Genomic DNA, 24012 nt, shown 5'->3' on the forward strand with positions numbered 1-24012 from the left:
ATCAACAACTACAATAGATTAACGTACAAATTTTTTATTAAGTAGCATAGTAAACACTTATTAAGGAAGAATATTTAATTCCTTCTACAAATATTTGTATGTAGATTTATCATGAAGAGCTATACTAAGAAAATCTCCGGGATTACCACCAAAGATGAATTCTGTGTTTAGATACACATACGGTTTCTTTAATTTTTTCTAAGATGATATTTTCTACAAATACAACGAATTTACAAAAAAAGTAGTTTGAGCCGGTAGAACTGATTCCTCTTTATTAGGTATTGATTGTCATTAGACATCTAAATTAATTCCTAAAGTAATATATATATTGTAAGATACAGTAAAAAATTAAAGGGTCAACTTTTTTAGAAATTTAATAAAAATTATTTCTTATAAACAGGGAACAAAAACGAAATGATTAGTAACTAAAGGAAACTTACATACTACTTGAGGTATGTAAAAAAGACGTTGATTGTCCTATTTGTTTAAGTCATGAAAATAATAATCAATTTGTTAAAGCAATCATATTTTTCATAAAGAATGTATTGACCAATGCTTAAAGTAAAAAGATCATTTTCATCTCTGTAGAATTGTTATTAAAAATAATGAACCAACATTAAAAATATAATATCTGCACTTGATTAATTACTAATAAGTACAAGCTCTATTGATCCTTTATTTGATAGAAATCGACAATTTAGGAATGATAACTATGAATCTGATGATGATTATGATGATGATTAATCGTGATGATTATTTTTAAAATAATTTATATTAATAATTTAATTAAATAATTAACTTTTTTAAAATTCTAATAAATTTCTTCTATATATATATATATATATATATATATATATATACAGAACATATTCAAGTTCAACAGGATTGTGCTGTAAAAACTAAATTTTGTAAATATTGTAATAGAGAGAAATCAATTGACAATTTTACTTCACAAAAATACATAAAAGATGGTTATAGAACTATATGTATGCCATGTTTAAATAAATATCATGTAGAATATTACAATAAAAATCGAATTACATCTGAATGTGGAAAAAGAGTTTGTAAATATTATTTCAAGGAACATGCAAGACGAAATCCAACTGAAAAACATACGAAAATTTAAACTGAATCAACAATGGATTATGGGGTTTAACTTTAAATAATGATTCTTTATGATTAATTATTCTTCCATCTACTGAATAGCTATCAGACTATTAATAAAAATAAGTTTTACAAATCTACTAAATTTTTAATAAGTAGAAAAGGTAACTAATTGTTTAAAAACTTACTTCTTCCTCGTTAAACAAAACAATAAACTAAATAGTAAACTAATTCTTTTAAAAACTAATTTTATAAAAAGTAATTGTTTAAAAACTAAATAACAAACCAACTGATTGTTAAACTGGTTATTAAAAACTAATTTATTATTAAACTAATTCTTTTTTTTATTACCTATTTATTAAATAATAATCCATGTTCATCTATTAAATAAATATAATTTAAATAATAAAAATAATAATTACAAATGTATTACATTTTTTTGCAATAAATAGAAAACAAAATGGAAAGTAACAATGAGGTTCAACTACAATATATTGCTTATCAACTACGATATACTGTTGCAAGACTTCATGAATTTTATAAAGAAAACTATTTATGAGGATATTCAAATTTACATAAAGCTGAATTAATTAGATTTATTATTAGTAATCATTCAATTATTATTAGTAATCATCCAAATATTGTTAGAAATAGTACGCCTGTATAAATACAAATATTGTTAAAAATAATATGTCTAAAATATGTGAAAATCATAAAAATTATTTAACGAGAAGTAAGTAAAAACTTTAAAAATATTATATTGATTTATATACCTGAAGAAGTAAGTGCAAATCAGTCAAATATTGTTAAAAATAATAAAGCTGTATGTAGCAAAAATCTTTGGATAAAATTACCATTTTATGATATTTATGACGTTTTTCTAACTAAATAAGATAAGCCATTAAAAGGTATATTTCCATTTCCTACAAATACATTTGCAAAACCAAAAGATAGAAAAACAATTAAAGATTACTTAGTCAAAAAGGCATTTGGAAAGAGATTACAAAATATAAATATATAACTATAAAATAACTTAGGTGGTAAGTGGGGGAATACAAGTCGTTCTTCCCCTAGCTCTCATCAGTAATTGTACATCCAACAGTAAACGTTTTATATAATAGTATCTTAATATCATGTTTACATTCATTAACAGAATTTGCCATTCTGTATTACAATACAGTCATATGACATTAGGGAATAAAATAAGAAACTTCTTTATTATGATGGGGGATAATAGCATATATGGTATCTGCCGCCAATGACTTACAGTAGTTTAGATGCTCATAAAAATGTGGCATTAATAATGATGTGCATTCATTTTAGCAGATTAACATCACACAGGCATAAATCTCATTGACACAACTGTCGTAAATGAATTGATCCACATAACAAATAAAAAAAGTACAATAAACTTAGATAAATATGTATGATGGGATACTTTCCACAAATTATAGAACATTATATGTACCTCCACCTTACTGTAAAATGTAGAATTAATATGTAATATACCATACCAGTACAAAGAGTAGTCACAGATTTTCATGGTCCATAGAATGCTTAGAGGAAGAAGGGCTCTTTCAGCTACTCTTGCAAAATACCTCATACAGTTTCTTGCTGAACTACTAAAATATATTACTTATGTTAAAACAAGGGCATCATAAATATAAAAGTACCTATGAGTGGACGTGATTCTTCCTCGTTTTCATACAGATCATACAACTCATTGGAAATGTCCTAAGGACTACTCGTATTGTTGAAACCAGCATAGACACGATTCTGTGCAAATCGTCATGTCAAACAGGCAAAGTACACATCCTCATTTCTGTTACCTTCTGTAATTGGCACATAAAACTGATTTTAAATGCAGGTTCCAATCCTCCCTCAGGAGTGGATGTGTCTGATGTCTTTTTTTTAGTTAGGATTAAGTAGATCTGCGTTCTAGGGGACTTATGACCTCATATGTTAAGTCCCTTAGTGCTCAGAGCCATTTGAACCATTTGATTGTAAATTATCTCAAGATCTCTTATTCCTTTGTCTCATTGCTGAGCAAGTCATGTGGTTTATTTTTGAAGTAGTTGTATCTTTGCATTTCTTCAGGTAGGTTGATATCTCTACCCTTAGGCAATGTATGAAGAATTTTTATGACTGATCTACGTCAGTTTGTTGTATTCCTATCGCTCTGCCTGTTGTGCTCCTTAAATTTGTGGCTGGAATATGAGCCATGTAACATCTGGTCGAGGTGTCTGTGCTGTAACTCTTACAATTACTGTCAGTGTACATTGATCTAGTTTCAAAATGTGAATGCTACTTGCATACACTTTTTGAGGGCAGAAAGTGAAAGCTGTGCTTATATGGAAATCTGATCCACTGGCTTGTTCACTAGTTTTCCAGGAACGCCGCTCCAGCTACTGGCGAGACATGGCGCAGCTGCTCTCGCTCAGTGCGACGCACTACTCACAGCTGTTGGTTCCCCTCGCATTAGAAGATATGGTAAGTGGACTTTTCTCCTCCTCTTACAAACTGCCTTATATGTATAGGGGGTGAGAATATAACACACACCGAGTTGTCAGTTCTTGGAGTGTGTTTCCCAGTTTTGTTGGTTCACACACCAGCTATCTTTGGTTCTCCTGTCCTAATACTAACCATTTGGAAGAATTCTGAACCAACCTCTACTTCTGTGAGCCTTTTGGGGCTATGATACAGGTAGACTAAGATCGGAATGGTTAGAGATAGTCTGTGTCTTTCTTTTTTAGTATTTGCTCGCTACTTCCTTAACAGATTCACGTAACTTTGTATCAGAAGCTGCTTTTCAAGCTGAAGCCTCTGAGCTTCATATTTAGTGGAGACTGGCCTAGAGTCTCTGTCTGGCATTTCATGGCCAGACAGGGTTCCCAACAGGTTCTAAGTGCTGCAGTCTGGAACCGTGCGACCGCGACGGTCGCAGGTTCGAATCCTGCCTTGGGCATGGATGTGTGTGATGTCCTTAGGCTGGTTCGGTTTAAATAGTTCTAAGTTCTAGGGTACTGATGAATTCAGAAGTTAAGTCCCTTAGTGCTCAGAGCCATTTGAACCATTTGGCACTTCATGTCACCATCACCATCTTCGCTTCCTCAGAATCTCTACTCCTAATAGAAGGAGGAAGTTAGGGGTCTGAGATCACATAGCCTGCTAATTGCAAAGATTAATAAGAAAGCAGGTAAATCAAGTTTTACACAATGATATGAATGCTGTCATGGAGAACATCATAAGGATATTTTGCCAATGGTCAACAGCAGGTGAGACGAAAATCATAGCATAACTAGACGATGCAACTTTATAGAAAGAACATGAACAGAAATAGCAAGAACATTAGTTTATTAGTCTACAAATGCTTGAACATAGCTATATCTTTCTCATCCACAGTGATAAAACTCATAATTCGAAGCGCATTTATTTTGGAGAAGCCAAAATTCTATGATGATGGTTCAGTACTAGTCTGTAAGTACCGTAGGGTCAGCTATAATTTATGGCATAGTAACAATTGGGATTTATAAGAAATGAGTAAGTTGATATCTGGTCCTATAAAATTACTTGTGCTCAACATGGAGGATCGTCGAATTCACGTCTCCTAATTAACCTGTATACATAACACAAATTTATAGAGTTCGATACAACTGTGCAAACTCTTCCCACCCTAGCAGTGACTTTTCCATTTCCCGACACTTGTGACTCGACACCAGTGGTGGCCCCGTGTGCTCATCACTGCGAGCACTGTCCAGGTGACACAACAATGCCCCAGTCGCCACAACCACAGAGGACGGGCAACAATTACGAAAACCGGCATTTGAGGTCTACCAGTTAGCGTGTGTTACGCCAGCGAGTGGCTTTGTTAAAGGCACTGTGCCAATACAGTCACAAGAAGAATATTTAATGAATATGTCAAGGCCAATGAAAGTCTGTGCCAGACTAACCTAAAACCGGATGCTGCTTTCTGAGAGCATTCATCTTAGTCGTTAGTCTTCCTGCATGTGTCTCCTGGAATAACTCAAATCTTTATCGAGTCTCAAGTCTATGATTTATGAACACTACTACCAGTGATTTTCCCACTGACAAGAATAATAGCTATGTGGTCTTAACACATAGGATGTCCATGGAGCATTATGATCGTTTGATTCTGACAGCAGTATACAAGGAAAGCAAAATGACGTAGTATGATCTGTGTCTTAGTGTAACTTTTTGTGGCGCATGTAGCAACGTTCCAATCCCTAAAGTCTTGTGTGATGCTCATCATGGGTACTTTGAGAAGAGAATTAGGGACTCATGTTTTAGTGAATTAATAATACTGTGGGTAGATTGAATCTTTTCTCTATAAATATTACGGGTATTTGCTGGATAGTACTGTCAAAGACTGATAGTTGTGGGTCTCGTATTTAAGACTAGTTTTGAAACGTCCCCTTTGAAAAATTATACAAGACTGTGCTTAAACTGACACACAATAGTTTTTAGCGCAACGCAATCTGACTTTCAATAATCCCTACAAGAGAATGGCCCTGACTAACATTAACCTACATGTTTCACAAATCACTTACCTCACAGACTGCGCACACCACAGCCAGTGATTTTTCATACCGAGCGCTATGTGGCGTTACCAATAAGAAAACCTAAACAGCCTACTTACAGTTTCTGCTGACATCGTTTTATGTCCTGACATTCCATCTTGTTTTCGTTACCATCACCCATGCATTCTATTTCTGCAAAGGCTATTTACCCTATACATATCCAATATTGTGTAGATTTAGTACGTCATAGCTTACGAGTACGGCATTGTATGGTAGTGAAACATGAACTGTGGGAAAACCGGAACAGAAGAGAATCGAAGCATTTGCGATGTGGTGCTATAGACGAATGTTGAAAATTAGATGGACTGATAAGGTAAGGAATGAGGAGGCTCTACGCAGAATCGGAGAGGAAAGGAATAGTGGAAAACACTGATAAGGAGAAGGGACAGGATTATAGGACATCTGCTAAGACATAAGGGAATGACTTCCATGGTACTAGAGGTAGCTGTAGAGGGCAAAAACTGTAGAGGAAGACAGAGATTGGAATACGCCAAGCAAATAATTGAGGACGTAACTTGCAAGTGCTACTCTGACATGAAGAGGTTAGCACAGGAAAGGAATTCGTGGCGGGCCACATCAAACCAGTCAGTAGATTGATGACAAAAAAAAAAGCTTGCGAGAATGTTTAAAGGGCGACTTCTTCATTATCTTTGTGGTGCAGCTTACGCTTCGTTGCTCATACACTGCACCTGCTTAGGAAAAATGTAGCTATGAAAAGTCGTTCCATAAAACCAATGTTTTACAGACAGTTTCGATTTAAAAACACACTTTGCTTTCTAAATGAAACTTAAGTTTTCAGATAGCTGTAGCAGTCTTGAGGTGCGCGTATTCCAGATACTTCCACTCGTAGTTATTCACTAAAGCCGTGCAGAGAGGTATGGCAGGGCGTGTTGTGGCCCAGATAAGGATGCAAACTACGATTTTGACCTTACAATAAGGTAAATAAATCTTATGAATATAAATCAAGGTAGAGTATACAGCTGACTGTCTTACAGTCCTCCCCCCCCCCCTTTTTCAGAAAAGTAACTCAGTTTGGCCACTCTGGTATCGGCTTACCCCATGATGTCGCAACACTTCTCACTCAATTTTGGATAATGCTCTTCTCCTCAACACGACATTGAACTCCTAATAACTGTGCACAGAGGAAGACGAAAGAGACGCACTTGATAAGTATCTATTGAAGGAGAAATGAAAGACCCTATTCGATCACTGATAAGAATAATAATAAATGTACTTAAACCTGTTGTGTTCGTTACTGGAATACACTTCCAGAAACTCAACATCAACTGGCATGTTTGTCATTAAGGGCATATCCAGCATGAGCACTAGTGGGGGTGTATGACGTCGTCAGAGGAATGTGCTGAGAGAAGACTGACAAACGCAAACGACAACACAACTGCAGATGCACCAGCAGCTGGTGGTTGTATCAGAACACTGATATTCTCATAGAGCACATCTATATACAAGAGCATCTCAAAAATAACGAAAAACAATTTAACACTGTAGAATACTCATGTATCTGCCTGTGAAAGATCGAAATCGTTCCCTAGGGATCATCATCATCGTCATCATCATATCAGCTGCTGGGTTCAGCTCCCTCAGCGAGTCATGGCTCATTGTGTCTGGAAAAGAAGAACTAGAGGCCATAGGAATCACCTATAAACAAAAACACTATAGAAAACAGGTACATTTACTTTCATCCTCTGCCAAGTGGATCATGGTGAATGACATCACACCATCGTCGGTAAATAGTGACAACAGTGTGGCGTCATCATTCTTATCCAATGTGCGTGTGCGCTTTCCGCAGTCACCATCATCGGAACGGTTACCGCAAGAGCGCTTCACTCCGACCCCAGTGCTGGCTGGCAGTCGGAGACAGAGTAAGACTCGTGTGGGCCTCCGCAGGGCTGTTTACAGACCCCTTCAGCCACGTAGCGTGCGCTGATGAAGAGTTCAAGTCGCAGTTCATCACGCCTCTTCTCTCACCACTAACATTACTTACACATAGCGTGTTGCGACAGGTTCCAACGTGTTGGTACACGTTTGATCATGCGTCTCTCAACTTGCTACTACTCTCATTACTTACAAAACATGGGTGCAAAGCAGCACAAACGGTTTTATTTCTCGGAAGAAGAAGAATTTCACATATTAAACGAGTAGGATTATGCTATGACAGAAATGCTCGAACTGGAATATGCTTGCTGCAAGCAGCTGCTGATCGGCTACGTTTTGAGTAACACATTGCAGGCACTGGGAAAATCATCTCGACAATTCTCGAAAAAGAGTATAGATGACACGCGGTAAATAAACAAAGCTGGCAAAAGAACTGCAAAAAATGAGGTCGGAAGTATCTAAATACACTACTGGCCATTAAAATTGCTTCACCAAGAAGAAATGCAGATGATAAACGGGTATTCATTGGACGAACATATTATACTAGAGTTCACATGTGATAATATTTTCACGCAATTTGGGTGCATAGATACTGAGAATCAGTATCCAGAACAACCACCTCAACCACCTCTGGCCGTAATAACTGCCTTTATACGCCTGGGCATTGAGTCAAACACAGCTAGGATGGCGTGTACAGGTACAGCTGCCCATGCAGCTTCAACACGATACCATAGTTCATCAAGAGTAGTGACTAGTGTATTGTGACGAGACAGTTGTGCGGCCACCATTGACCAGACGTTTTCAATTGGTGAGAGATCTGGAGAATGTGCTAGCCAGGGCAGCAGTCGAACATTTTATGTATCCAGAAAGGCCCATACAGGACCTTCAACATGCGGTCGTGCATTATCCTGCTGACATGTAGGGTTTCGCAGGGATCGAATGAAGGGTAGAACCACGGGTCGTAACACATCTGAAATGTAACGTCCACTGTTCAAAGTGACGTCAATGCGAACAAGAGGTGGCCGAGACGTGTAACCAATGGCACCCCATGCCATCACGCTGTGTGATACGCCAGTATGGCGATGACGAATACAGGCTTCCAATGTGCGTTCACCGCGATGTCGGCAAACACGGATGCGACCATCATGCTGTAAACAGAACCTGGATTCATCCGAAAAACTGACGATTTGCCATTCGTGCACCCAAGTTCGTCGTTGAGTCCACCATCACAGGCGCTCCTGTCTGTGATGCAGCGTCAAGGGTAGCCGCAGCCATGGTCTCCAAGTTGATAGTCCATGCTGCTGCAAACGTCGTCGAACTGTTCGTGCAGATGGTTGTTGTCTTGCAAATGGCCCCATCTGTTGACTCAGGGATCGAGACGTGGCTGCACGATCCATTACAGCCATGCGGATAAGATGCCTGTCATCTCGACTGCTGGTGATACGAGGCCGTTGGGATCCAGCAAGGCGTTCCGTATTACCCTTCTGAACCCACAGATTCCATATTCTGCTAAAAAGTCGTAGGATCTCGACCAACGCGAACAGCAATGTCGCGATACGATAAACCGCAATCGCGGTGGGCTACAATCCGACCTTTATCAAAGTCTGAAACGTGATGGTACGCATTTCTGCTCCTTACACGAGGCATCAAAACAACGTTTCACCAGGCAACGCCGGTCAGCTACTGTTTGTGTATGAGAAATCTGTTGGAAACTTTCCTCATGTCAGCACGTTGTAGGTGTCGCCACCGGTGCCAACCTTGTGTGAATGCCCTGAAAACCTAATCATTTGCATATCACAACATCTTCTTCCTGTCGGTTAAAGTACACGTCTGTAGCACGTCATGTTCGTGGTGTAGCAATTTTAATGGCCAGTAGTGTGAGTACAAAATTTTTATTAAATAGACGTTTATTTACTGCGCAGCCATGGTAATAGTATTTGCACATATCTGCAACACAAGTAAACCCGTTTTTCTCTCCACCACAGTACACTTGCTTGAGATGTCGGATTGACAGACAGTTGAATGATTCCAGATTCAGAATGACAGTGTTCTTGAAAATTTCCCACATTCACACCACCTTCTCACAACCTTTGATGTGCACAACGCTCTCTCTGTGATCACAATTTCAGAGTGATGTCAGCATATCCCCATTGGTCATTCCTGTAACATCGCAGCTTCTGCGATAATGGAATCGAGTCAACCACGTTACTATCTTCCAAGACGAGTCATATTTCATAGCTCTGAACAGCTGTGGCGAAGTAACGACTGTGTAGGACCTTGTCAAAACTGAGTCGGTATGTGTGACAAAAGCTACATCTTCAAACATCGCTGAACATGAAGCGGCAACACTTGTTGTGGAGGCCTTGCATGTGAGCAACAATGTTCTACCAGGAGGAGGCAGCTTGGACCCTGGAAAAGCATGTCTCCAGTTGTATCTAAGGTGTTTCATACACCAACATATTGACATAACCCCAGAGATTGAAGTCCAGGGTTGTAAGATCGAGCGACCACGCTGGCCATCCGACGGGACTTACGCTTTCCAGTTCAATAATGAGGGTAGATGTTGTTCAGCTGCTTGCAAAAACATTAACATCAAAGTGGGGTGGTGTACCGACGTGTTGCCCCATACAATTCTGTGGACACGAAACTGCACATTCTCCAAGCAATGTGGCAGCATATCTCACAGAAACACCAGGTTATGTGGAAAAATTAGATGGAGAGGCAGCAAATAATGTTCTACTGGGTGATCTTGGATAATGCCCTAAAATACCTTGACAAATAATCTTTGCTGTTAGCTAACGATATGTGTGGCGTGGGGATTGTCCTCATTCCAGATCTGGTTGTTTGGCTGTTGAAAACACCATCACCAATGAATGAGGCATCATCCGAAAACAATACAAACTGTACGAAGTTTGCCTGTGCAGCGCTGTTTCCGATAATAGATTGACAGAAGCAGACACAGAGTTCAAAGTCCTTTTGTCTCAGTGCTTGCACATTCCACATTTGCTTATTCACTGTGCACTGAACACAGCAACACACCTTACCATGAACACGTCACAAGCTATCTGATGCAATGGACCACAGACAGCAGGGATAATGGTGCGCTTTCAGCACAGGTTAATGCGCCAGTGAGATGCTTGAGTGCTATGAGCCGGATTGTGTACAGCGTGTCTGTTTGGTGGTCAGGGGTGTACACTGTTTATCAGCTGCTACTGTTGAACTGCACAACGGACACCCCAGATCTTTGCAAGAGTACGAAGAACTGCTGGAATCATTGCAACACATGCACTGAGTCCGACAGTCGTTGCTTGGAACAATTACTATGAGTTCCATTGTTGTTAGGAGGTGATTGCTCTGTATGTCCTAAACACAATAAATATGCCTTTTAAAGGATTGCACTGTCACATGTTTCAGTACGTCCCAAAAGGATTGGGACACCACGTATAGAGAACAAGAGCAGTTCTGTGACACTTCCTTCTACCACTACTGATGGCACCCTTGTCTGTGATGAACACTCGCCTTCCAGGAAACATACTGGGTGAAGCTAGGGTGGATAAAAAGAAAGGAAAACAGAATGGGCAAGTGCGAGTGGGACTCACGCACTAAGGGTTCCGTACAAATCCCCCATCCTGGGAATCGAGAATACCAACGAGTTTTTACTGTTATCGAGAATCCGTATCGATACTGGCGAGATATTGGTCCCAGGAATACCAAGTTCGGTTCAGAAGATCCACATTAGCTCTTCAGCCTACAAAAACAAACAAGAATAAGCGAGCAGGGGACTTCAGTTTATGTATGTAAGGAGAGAAGGTTTAATAGAACATTTCTGTTTACCTACTAACAAATGACTACAACACACATTTTATGTTTGGATGCAGTAATGTTCGTATGTTATGGTTAGATCAGATGATGAATGCAATGTATGTCCAAATCGCAAAAGACGTTTTTATGTGATATAATTACAACTTAACACGTTTCAGATTTTTTCTTCATTCTTCCCTTCGCTTGTAGCAGGAAACTTAGTTTCGAAAAATCTTGTGATTCTAAGTCAATGAAGAGCACCCTATAGGTTTCAATGAGTGAGTTTTCGAGTATCAAAATATGTAACGTAAATGGCTATATCTTTTGATTGCATTGACTTAGAAGCTTACAAGTTGTACAACGCCAAAGGGAGCATAGGATTGGGACATGTGACATAAATTTGAATTTCGTACCTGAAACTGGCCCAGGAAAAATGATCTTGACACTCCGACAGGCAAATAGACAGAGTGATAAGAACATGAAAAAGAAGTACTTTTTCGTGATATATAATTAGAGATTAATAATTTTAGGATTCTTTTCCCTTACTTACACTGTGAAACCTTGCTTCTTGCCACATTTCACAATTCTAGATCAACGAAAAGCACGTTACAGGGTTTGACGAGTGAGTTATCCAGTATTAATAAATGTGACTCAAATGGCCGCATCTATAAGGGTTCCATTTCTACAGACTGAGACATGGAACCCTAATTATTCCACAGTATTCTCTTTCCATCCACCGGAATTATTTCGAGACATCTTCTGGGACAGGCTCATTTTTTCCCCTCTGAAACTTGCAAAGTTAATAAACCGTGCTACATTCCTTCAAATCTGCAATATTCGAGATGTGTTCAGATATAGACCGCATCGGGTTAGATGACGAGCAAGAAACTGAAAACTTTTGGCAAAAGCTAGCAGCCAGGCAATGGACAAACGCTACAAAATTTTGAGTGAAACTGACATTTCATGTGTGCACCATTAATTCAGACAATTTTTCTGATATGGAGCGGCTGATGCCTATCACTGCGTTTGTAAAGGGTCGCAACGTGTGTTCAGGTTTCTCACTGCGTTGGTAACGAGTAAGACTTTCACGAATTTGTCAACAGTCTGACCATTCTATTTTCGAAAATCGTTCCAATGTTTGAATTGAATCTCATCAGAGTCCCAGCCACGCCATGTCGCTCTACACGTAGGAACTCGACGCTGCTGGCAGCCTCAGAACGTTTCAGTCGGACTTGCCGTCACAGGAGTATGCTTTCATACATTCAGACGTTTGTAATGTCAACTACCAAGAAATATCTCCATCTCTCTTAGTTTCACAAATGTGTGTATTTAATGAAACACCACGAGGCATCTGCTGTGCATTAATGTTTTAGTACCTGTACAAAATTGAATGTACTACATTCTTGCACTGGCAGTAATTTTCAGTGTTATTTACTAGTGGTACATGTAACTGTAAATTAAGACATGCTGCTACTCGTGAATGTCATGCAAGTAATTTGAACTATTTTCTGTGTGTCTCAGGGTAGCCACACGAGTGGTCAGCAACTCCATGGTTGGACCAAGGACGTGGAACGTGTGAAAGACATGCTGCACACGAAATTAACCGGATTGGTACACGACGCGCAATACGTCAGCAAACAGGTAGAGCACTACGAGATGGAAGAAGACAAGGACAGGCCGGGACGCTTGATATTCAGGTTTGAACCAGTGTACACTCAAATCTTTGTTGTATTCACTTTATTAGAGTTTATTTCACTTTCAACCATGGAAGTATTCATTACTGATATAGAAAATACTGGGATCATTTAATTCAGAATGGAAGGAGATGGTGACGGAAACTCGTCATTTACAGTTTTCTGATTGTTTAGACTTCCATTTTTTTATTCGTATTTTGTCTAAAAATGAGCCAAGTATTAAGCAGCAGACGAGCGGAGAAAACCAACACAATGAACGGTGTTACTGATTTGACTAGAGATAGTATTGACGGTTGCAAATACATCCCTCGGATATTGACTGTAACCTGCATAGGACTGAGAGCTTCATAAAAAACAGATGGTGTTCTTCCAAGTTCCAATCAGTTACTAAACTGCTGAACAGATGATAGTATGAAGCACAAAGGCTTTCTGCTACAACCTTGCACCTAGAAGCATTTGTGTGAAGTGTGGAACGAGTGATATTAGGAAAACCACATCAGAAAAGGATTTTCTTGTTTCTTTCATTCTGGCATGAATGAATTTCCAGATTCAAGAAGTTTCAATAATTGACATATGTGATGAACTGTTACCATTTAACTTTCGCGCAACATTTGCATTCAACTGCCAAAGTTAAGAAGTCAACAGCAGAAGTACGACATGCTACAATTAACAGCAAGAAAAATCAAACTGGTGTCTATTACCGCATTTTGGTTTCAGTGTCATCAGTTCACTCATAGAGCTTCCCTATGCCATAGCTATCAACACTGAGAAGATGCTGTTAGTAAAGACATGGCAAATATGGAAGCTCCTTCACCTGTCAGTTAACCCCAAAATGAAAAATATGTCTGAAGCGTTAGACCCTTTGCTCTTGCATCTATTTCATAACACTTAAACAATATTCATAAGATTCAACTACATACAATTCAGTTCATAACTACACATAAAATATTGGAAATTCAAATAAGAAAATGGCAACTGATAAATATACTCACAATAACCTACACATGTGTAACTGCATGGTGTACACCCCATTTATCAAAGTTATTTCATGTGGAGAATCAAACTACACAAAGAAACAATTTAAATGCGAGAGCAGCAAGGTGCCAAAAATACGTCGCAATGAGCTCAACTGGTCAGATGGTGGCTGGCATCAAGAGACCAGTGGCAGATGGCTGGTTGCTGCTCTATGGAAAGAAAACTCTCGACTATAATCTATTCCAATCTTGATGCAGCCATGAGCTCTTGCACAGAAGATTAGAAAGTGAAGCAAATTATCCCTGAGTTTCCATCAGACTGATACATTAAGTACACAGCCGAAATGTGGTTAAAAAATAAAAGAATGAGAGGACTTAAACTCAACTATGCATCTACATTGTGTGACATTTACTACCAGATACAACACTGTAACAGCTCGAGTGGAAGACAACATTTCCTCCAGACACATACACATACTATAGGGTTGCCAGATTGTGCAGATGGCCAGACTTAGAATTCTTAGAGGACAACTAATTTTTGTGCAGTCAAATGTAAACAATAGGTTTATCTGGGCTTGCACAACTTATACAATACAGTATTACAGAAAAAGTATTCAGTATTATATTACAGACTGCAAGAATGAAAGACATAAGCGAGATGTAGACAACATTAAAAACTCAATATGTGTGATACTGTTAGTAATCTTCCAAGGTGTTGAGATGCCTCAGATCACCAGTTATTTTGGCAACAGAGAATGTTGCTGTCTTCAGCTGATTTCTGTGGGATGGACTGTTACACAACTAAGTTCAATGGGTAAAAATTTAGCTGTCTATTGTCTTGAAACTAAATGAAACAGCACACATCTGCAGAATATGTGCAACAAGGAGTGGGAACCAACTGCTGACTGAAAACTACCTCAGTATGAAAGCCATCTTGAAATACAAACTGTGGTTGGTTAAGTATCCCATAATGAAGGAAAGAAAAAAAAAAGTTCTTGTCCTGGCAGAGAGTTGACAATGATATGAAGAAAAGTTTGTTTTAGTTATGCTGAATAAAATATGTGTGAATAGTGTTATAACCGTTAATCACCAATAATTCCGTGGATATTCAACACTCTCTCTTAGAAGCAATAGCTGATCACATGATAACAACTCAGTCTCTCGTATTCGACTGCTGTGCCGTGACATGCGCCGGCGCCGTTCGTAGCTAGGTGGCGCTCCCGCGATCAGCCGATTTGCGGAGCGCCTCTATCGCTGTTGGCGCATACTGTCATGGCGGCACTGTTAAATGTCGTGGCACTGTCACAACACTTTTCCCCCCTTGGAAAAAAAACACTCACTTCCTTGGAGACATGGACAGTGCGGAGACATCCATGGCCTCTTGTGAGGCCCCTAGAGGATCCTGCGGAGAGACACGAGAGTATGGTCGAAAATGTCTAGACGGAACCTCGTGCGTGGAACGTGCCTCCTGGATGAGATGATGGGTGAAAACTCTGGAACAGCATCCATAGGTGTCATGGACCTGGGAGTGTGCTCCAGCGAGATGGGTCCCGGAGAAGGCGGAGTCGCGACTGGGGCCGGTTCCGGCATACTCGGAAGTGGTAGCCATGTCGGCTGCATCAACACGTATGGTAGATCAGCAGCAGCAACAGGACTGGCTTCTCGGGCTGGTGGAGGCGATGGATGGGGCGGTGGCACCGGCGTGGCCACCACTCGTGGGCGCATCTGGTCATAATGGTGAAAAACCGTGCTGTCGCTCGTACGTATTTCACAAGCCGGCAGCTGCGAAGAGCATTGACCACCCCTAGAATCCATTTAGGGCAAGAGCCATACCCTCGTGCCCACATGTTGGCGCCCACCGAGTATTTTCCCGCACAAGGCCTGACAGGGTGAAGCAGGTGCAGTAGAGAGAGCAGTTGGCGGCCATGCAAGAGTTCAGCAGGGCTGTGATCACCCAGAGGCGTGAAGCGATAACAACTCTGAAATTGCAGCAGGGCATCATCTCTGGAAAAATCACTAAGGTATTTATTCATCTGGCATTTGAAAGTGCGGACAAGGCGCTCGACCTCCCCATTCGATTGCGGATGGAAGGGAGGTGCTGTAACATGATGAATCCCTTGTCCAGTACAAAAATCACGGAAGGGCTGCAAAGAGAACTGAGGCCCATTGTCCGTAACGATCGTGGATGGAAGACATTCTAGCGCAAAGATTTTGGACAAAGCCAGCGTCGTCGCCACAGTGGTGGGTGACAGACATCTAACAACAAACGGAATCTTCGAGAAGGCATCAATCAACAGTAGCCAATATGTACCGAGGAAGGGGCCAGCAAAGGCGGCGTGCACCCGTTCCCATGGCTGAGCTGGATCAGGCCACGGAGAGGGCATTGTACGAGGTGCAGCCAGTTGTTGAGCACACTGACCACACGCAGCAACCATATGAGTAATGTCCGAATCAATACCGGGCCAATAAACGTGCCTGCAGGCCAGGGACTTAGTCCGAGAAATACCCCAATGGCCTTTGTGCAACAGTTTGAGAACATCTTTGAGAAGAGAGGCTGGCACCACGACCCGTGGAGATGCGCCATCCATGGCCAGAAGAACAACACCATCATGAACAGACAGACGAATGCGCAAGGCATGGTAGATGTGAAGGGGATCCGATGCCCAGGCCTTGGTCCTGTCCGGCCAACCCCTTTGAACAAAACCGATCACCCGACGCAGGACCGGGTCCCGCATATTAGCCGATGTGACCTGCGAACCTGTAAGTGGAAAACCCTCGACCGCACGACGTTCTTCCTCATCAATGTGGAAACAGAGGAGTTCATAATTATCGAAAACCGGGTCAGGGCCCATCGGCAATCACGACAATGCGTCAGCGTTGGCGTGCTGGGCCATGGGGCGATAGTGAATCTCATAGTGAAAACGACACAAGCATAAGGCCCAACGCTGCAGGCGGTGAGCTGCCTTATCTGGAAGCGACGCTGATGGGCTGAACAGAGAGACCAGCGGTTTGTGGTCGGTGATGAGGTGAAACTTAGAACCATACAAAAAAACGCTGAACTTTTTTAGAGCATAAATGATAGCGAGCACCTCCTTTTCGATTTGAGAGTACCGTATAGGCGATGGGTCGTTCCGACCCATCCTCATACCGATGGGCGAGAACAGCCCCTAAGACATACTGTGACGCGTCAGTCGCCAGAACCAAGTGCTGACCCGGACGGAATGTGGCAAGACAAGGCGCCGACTGCAAGTGAGCCTTCAGGTGGACAAAAGCCTGCTCACACCCGTCGAACCAACAGAAAGGGACGTTTTGCGTAACAGCTGATGGAGAGGATAAGCTACCGCCACTGCAGATGGAATGAATTTGTGATAATAAGCAATATTTCCTAGAAACACCTGAAGTTCTTTGACCGTAGATGGCCGGGGTAGAGCGTTAATGGCCGCAACGTGCTGACGTAGAGGACGTATCCCCTCACGGGACAAGTGGAAACTAAGATACACAATGGAAGGTTGGAAGAACTGTGACTTGTCCAGATTGCACCTCAACCCAGCCGAATTCAAAACCCAAAGCAGTGAACGCAAATTACGAAGGTGCTCCTCAGTGGAGGCCCCCGTGACAACAATGTCATCCAGATAGTTTATGCAGCCTGGAACGGAAGCCGTGAGCTGATCCAAAAACCGCTGAAAATTGGCCGGTGTGCTAGCGACGCCAAATGGTAACCGCTGGTACTGATACAAACCACAAGGAGTGTTGATAACGAGAAATTCCTTGGAAGTAGCGTCCAACGGCAACTGATGGTATGCCTCCGATAAGTCGAGTTTGGAAAAGAACTGGCCCCCAGCGAGCTTGGTAAACAACTTCTCAGGACGGGGAAGAGGATAAGTGTCAATGAGGCTCTGAGCGTTGACAGTGGCTTTAAAGTCACCACACAATTGCAGACTCCCGTTTGGTTTAGAAACCACCACGATAGGCGATGCCCATTCGCTGGAGGTAACCGGAAGGAGAATCCCTGAAGCTGTTAACCTCTCTAGCTCAGCCTTGACAGGTGCACGCAACGCCACCAGAATAGGGCGTGCCCGGAAAATCTTAGGGCGAGCTGTAGGTTTAAGAGTAATGTGGGCTCCAAAATCCTTGGCACAACCCAGACCCGCAGAGAACATGGACGAAATTCAGAACAGAATACATCCAACTGTTGATATGGAATATCCTCAGATATGAGGTGCACATCATCATCAATGGAGAACCCGAAAAACTGGAAAGCATCATAACCAAACAGGTTTTCAGTGCCCGAACCACAGACTTGTAGGCAGTGGAAGCATCAAACTGGCCCATGATAGGAATTTTCTGTTTATTATAAGTCCTCAGATTTCGCGTAACTGGAGACAAAGGAGGGGAGCCCAACGCCAAATACGTGCGAGAATTAATGAGAGTTACTGCAGAGCCAGTGTCCACTTGCATGGGGATGTCTTTATCCAGAACACGAACAGTAACAAACAACTTATTTGTTTGAGAAAGCACACAGTGAACAGTGAACGTTTTGGACACGCTGCCCTGTCGTGCTGTACGAAACAACGGGGGCAAGAAGGAAGTGCGGAATGAACCGGCTTCTGTGGTTGCTGGTTTCGCTGCGAGCGTTGCGGCCCAACGCGATGTTGTTGACGCGAGTGAACCGCCGCCACATCGTCGTTCTCCTGTGAAACAGGCAAATTGTCCGTGTCGAGAGTTGACTGTACAGCACCTGCATCACACCACGCGTCTATTTGCACGCCAGCAGCGTGAGACAGTTCAGAGGATTGAGCGATGCTTAGAACTTCCGACAACGACGGGTTTAGCAGTTGTAGGGCACGTTGCCGAACTTCTTTTTCAGGAGCAAGCTGTAGAATAGCATCCCTAACCACTGAATCAGCATAAGACTCGTGATGTGTGTCCGTGAAAAACTGACATTTCCTACTCTGACTGTGTAGTTCCGCTGTCCAAGCCCGGTATGATTGATGGGATTGTTTACGACACCGGTAGAACGCCACGTGGGCGGCAACAACGTGGGTGTTTTTTCGATAATAGTCAGACAATAAGTCACACATTTCTTGGAAGGACAGGGAGGCAGGTTCCCGCAGAGAGGCTAACTGAGATAGCAGCTGATAGATCCGGGGGGAAATCCAAGATAGAAATAACGACTTACACATAGGAGCGTCGACAACGCCGAAAGCCAAAGAAGTGTTGCCGCAAACGCTTCTCATAATCCTCCCAGTTTTCAGCGGCCTCGTCATAAGGAGGGAATGGAGGCGGAGAAGAGGAAGACAGACGATGAGTAAGAGACGTCGACAACGCCTGAATCGCAGCCGTCAGCTGTGTTTATTGAGCCTGAATAGTAGCCGTCAGCTGTGTTTGTTGTTCAATGAGCGCTTGCATAAGCTGTTCCATGTCTGCCCTGTCACGAACACGCAAATCCACAATGCAGCGAAAATATCCGACCTCGTCGCCAAAAGGTGTTATAACCTTTAATCACCAATAATTGCGTGGATATTCAACACTCTCTCTTAGAAACAATAGCTGATCACATGATAACAACTCAGTCTCTCGTATTCGACTGCCGTGCCGTGACATGCGGTCGGCACCGTTCGTAGCTAGGTGGCGCTCCCACGCTCAGCCGATTTGCGGAGCGCCTCTATCGCCGTTTGCGTGTACTGTCGTGGCGGCACTGTTAAATGTCATTGCACTGTCACAACAAATAGTTCTATGTTCTAGATTTGACCAATTTCTTTTTACATGGTGAGTTAATTGTGAGCAAGTTTTACCATGCATTCATACTATTGATTCACCTCAATAAGTAATTAATTCCCTCCCTTCAGTGTGGATGTACACTTACATTCAACCTGCAGTGTGAATATAAAATCAGCAAGAAAGTACGGCATGGGCAGGAACTGCTGATAGGTGCCACTGGGTGGCAGTGAGAGTCTGCTGGGGAGCACGATGAGATAGTCTGCGTTCTTGCAATAAACACTGTGTCCAGGTGGCATTGCGGTTAATGTGACTGCCTAGTAACCAGAAAATCATGGGTTTGAGTCCCCCTGCTGCACGCATTTTCACTCATCGCTGCTGACTCTGTGTAGAGTCTCGATGCAGCTAATATCATTAGTCCCTTCCATTTCTCTGCCTTCCTCTCCCTCCAACTACAATTGCTGTCATAGCTGCGGATTCAGTGTGGTGTGTGTTCTTCCAGAAATGTCCAAAACAATAGACACCATGCTCATATAATAACTGAAAGAACTTCTTCAGGCTTCACTACTTCGGGAAAACAAGAAGAAGAAGAAAATGAACGTTATATTTTTAGGTAATTCCAGCTGAAATAGTTATCAGGGGGATGACACACAATCCCCATGTGTGACATTTTCTTTATTTAACACTGACAGTACCATATTAAATGGTGTTGGCCATTATGACATATTTTTTGTTTTAGGAGATTTCCTTCTGGTGGCACACGGTCCACCTGGTTTCACTTTGAATGATCCTCTGTTTATGTGGTTTGTTCTTCTTCAGTATTCTAGTGAGACAGTACTTAATCTTAACATCTACATTTGTCAAACCATTGGTCATACTTGCATAACCAGTTGATATTATCATTCCCATGCTCATTAGTTGTAGCTGACAAGCTATGGAAGAAATACATTTGTGTAGATGCTTCAGCTGTTGATCTGCACCTCCCCCAACATGCTGTGGTTGTCCACAACAAAGTCTCCATAACTATTGTTGTCCTCCCCAACCAGGCCATCTGCACAGCGGCTTTGGTCTAGGTTATTTTGTGTGCACTGGGAAAGACTTCAGGAAGTATTGTAAGCTATTACAACAAAGGTGACTGACTTGTTTATCCAATGAACCTTCAGTACCTTCAAAGCCACCATAAGGGTGACTCTTCAAATGATGGACCAATTTCATACACTTTCCTGCTTAAGGAAGTGCCAAGATCATTGTGAAACGTAGAAGAGACCATTCTCACCTAAGGGAAGAATGCAGTTTTCAACATGTGATTTGATCACATAGTGTAAATATTTGAACAAACTATCTGTTGAGGATATAAATCATACATAAGCTTCAGCAAACACACATGTAAGAAATAAGCAATTCAATCTAGGCTCAATGCTTCAATGAGGAATATTCAAAGGAACATTAATTGCTGTGTAGCAAATGAAAAGTATACAAACAGCTTTAAGGTATTACAATGTTTGAAATTTATTTAATCATCCTGTGAAATGCAGTAGTCTTCTTACACTGTCAAAATATAAGCTTATGACAAAGCAAGCTGGGATCTTCTTACTTCCTCTTGGTTTGTTATCTGCCTGCTTAAATTAATTTTTTTTATTTCTGACTAATTACCATCAAAATATGTAAGTATAATCTGCAATTTCAGAAAAGAGAAAGGTTGGCCCTCAGTTTTAAAGAATATAGCACCAGATCTAAATTTGTGCTCCGTTTTATGTCTGTAATTGATTTTCTACTTTATTTTGACAATTTATTGTAAATATCTTTTATTGTAGGATGAAATCAGTAATTGTTTTGTGGCTTACATTCTATTGCTGACTTACAAACAAATATAAATTCTGTACTAATTATAAACATTTGGAAAAAGAATCACTAGGATTCTTGAAGTATTTATTTGGCTCTATTTGAAAATATATTAACAAATCCAGCCCTTCATTAATTCCAAAGTAATTAACAGGTTTGTAAAAAGTATTGTTTCTACATCTATAAATTTCATCATTTAAACAAATAATTTGGCTTAATCCCTGTATAGAACAAAGTGTTAAAAAGAACCAATTTTTCAATGTATTCAGTTAATATAATGATTTATGTTTTAATTGTAACTTCTGCAACTTAAACACAGAACAATGTGTAGTTTCAGTGCCTATTACTGAGATGATGTATAAAGGCCCAATTTTTGGTCCCGAGACAATCAGTCCACGGGCGATTTTCAGACGAGAAACCTGTGCTGGTTAGGTCAACAACAATGCATCAACCTAACTGTGAAATACGTGTAATAGGTCATGTGTTAAAACAATGACAGTGTTTATTCAATATGTAGCATATTATTCTGCAATAACTGTGTGATCAGGTTTTTACTGCTTATAGGTGTTCAACAGTAAACTACGGTAGCAGTATGCTGATGTTTGCCTCAATATTATTAATGAGGTTCATCGAAATTTAAACAATAGTGCACTCGCCATATTAACTGTGTTTATTGGCAGGTCGTGAACAGTGAAAGTAAAGAACTAGGAATGCAACTGTGCACCTGTTGGCTACATTATTTACAGTAGTCAGTGTTGAAATTCCACACCCCATTTTTCAGTCAGTAACACAACGCAATATGTTGACACCAAGGACCATCAACAAACAAATAAAGCAGGTGAACATCATGTATGGTTCCCTTCTGGGTGATGATTATCGTAATTGGGCACAATAAACTAGGACTCACGAACTATGAACACTAACTCAAGAACAGTTTACAATACGAAGGAAGTGCAACAGCAAATCAGCAAATGCATTTCATGGCCGCAGTATGACAGCAGCCAATCAGCTAGTGGGTTCTATGGAAGCAGCCATTGAGTACAGGAGCAGCAAATCAGCATGCGCATAGACACAGCTGTGCGGACGATGAATCAAGATGCAGCAGCAGCAGCAGAAGACGGGTGAATAAGAATAAGGTAATTTCATTCATTTTATATTAAATTATGCATAATGAGTGGCCTTAATGAACAAGACAGTGTGATGAGAGAGAAGGGACAACAGGGAACTGGTTCTGTAAATGACATGCATGTAACTTTGAATGATGGGGACGAAAGCCCTATTGTAGATGAAACGATTAAAGTGTCATGTACACTGAATGGTGATGGAAGTGAAATGGATGAAAACAGTACTGAAGTGGATGAAATCATTAAGGTTAAGGGGAAGTAGTAAAAGTCAGTGAGGGCAATAAGTTAGGGCAGATGAAAAATTGGAATCAATGTTAAAAGAAATTATGAGTAGTATGTGTAAGAAAGAAGACATTATTAAGGTGGAAAAGAAAACTCATAGCATTAGAACTGACATAGTTAGCTTCAAGGACGAACTGGAGAAATAAATTAAAAAGGAGATTAAGGTAGTCAGCTCTAATCTTTCAGAATTAAATAAGAAGGTTGAGGCAGTAGCTAACGGTTGTGATGAAAAGATAAAGAAAGTAGCACATAACACTAATGAGAAATGAACATTAATGAGTAGTAAATGTGTAGAAGACAGAAAGAAGCTTTGTGATGACTATAGTAGGAGGGTGCAGGCTTCCGAAAAACAGCGTAAAGATAAAGTCAAAACAGCCAGGAAATTTTGTGCTGAAAACAGGGTTAAACTTGAACCAAATCAATCAGATTAAAAATGATTTAGAAACAGATGTGGAAACCAAGTGTGCAATAGTGGCAGAGGTAAAACTGGTAAAAGTAAATAATAATGTAGATTCCAAATTGACTGATATGGAAAAAAAGATGGGAGAAATACAAAATCTAAAGTATAGAAAATGTAGTGTCCCAAACAGAACTTCATTTGTTAGTTGTAACAAATTTAATAATTTTGAACCATATGTTCAAGTGCATCCATATGTACTCAGAAAATTTAATAATTTGCTTGAAACATGCAATCACAAGGAGAAAATGTCATTTGTGTGAGAGATTTTTTTAAAGGGGTAGCTCACGGTTGGGCAGCTCAGGTAGCTGATACTTGTACTTCAGGCATAGTCCATAACCATACAGGCAGGGTAGGAAAAAATGTTACCTTCATTGTCTCAGATGTTATTGAATTTAGTTTATATTTCTGCTCCAAGATACAGCCCTTCAAAAATGATACTGTGCATACCATTTTGAAGATGTGAATTTTTGATAAAATTTTAAAATGCTGTATCTCTGGAACATCTCTAGATATTTTATTGAT

General features: G+C 40.7%; 1 protein-coding gene across 1 annotated transcript; it reads left to right on the forward strand.

Moving 5' to 3' along the window:
- Positions 1-3522: 3522 nt before the first annotated feature.
- LOC126295386 (uncharacterized) lies at positions 3523-22733 on the forward strand. Its single transcript, XM_049987867.1, has 3 exons — positions 3523-3594; positions 12918-13093; positions 22189-22733. The coding sequence occupies exons 1-3, from the start codon at positions 3523-3525 to the stop codon at positions 22262-22264; spliced, it is 324 nt and encodes a 107-aa protein (XP_049843824.1). The 3' UTR covers positions 22265-22733.
- The last annotated feature ends 1279 nt before the right edge of the window (positions 22734-24012 follow it).

The sequence above is a fragment of the Schistocerca gregaria genome, chromosome 11 (assembly GCF_023897955.1).
Source record: "Schistocerca gregaria isolate iqSchGreg1 chromosome 11, iqSchGreg1.2, whole genome shotgun sequence".
Lineage (NCBI taxonomy): Eukaryota > Metazoa > Arthropoda > Insecta > Orthoptera > Acrididae > Schistocerca > Schistocerca gregaria.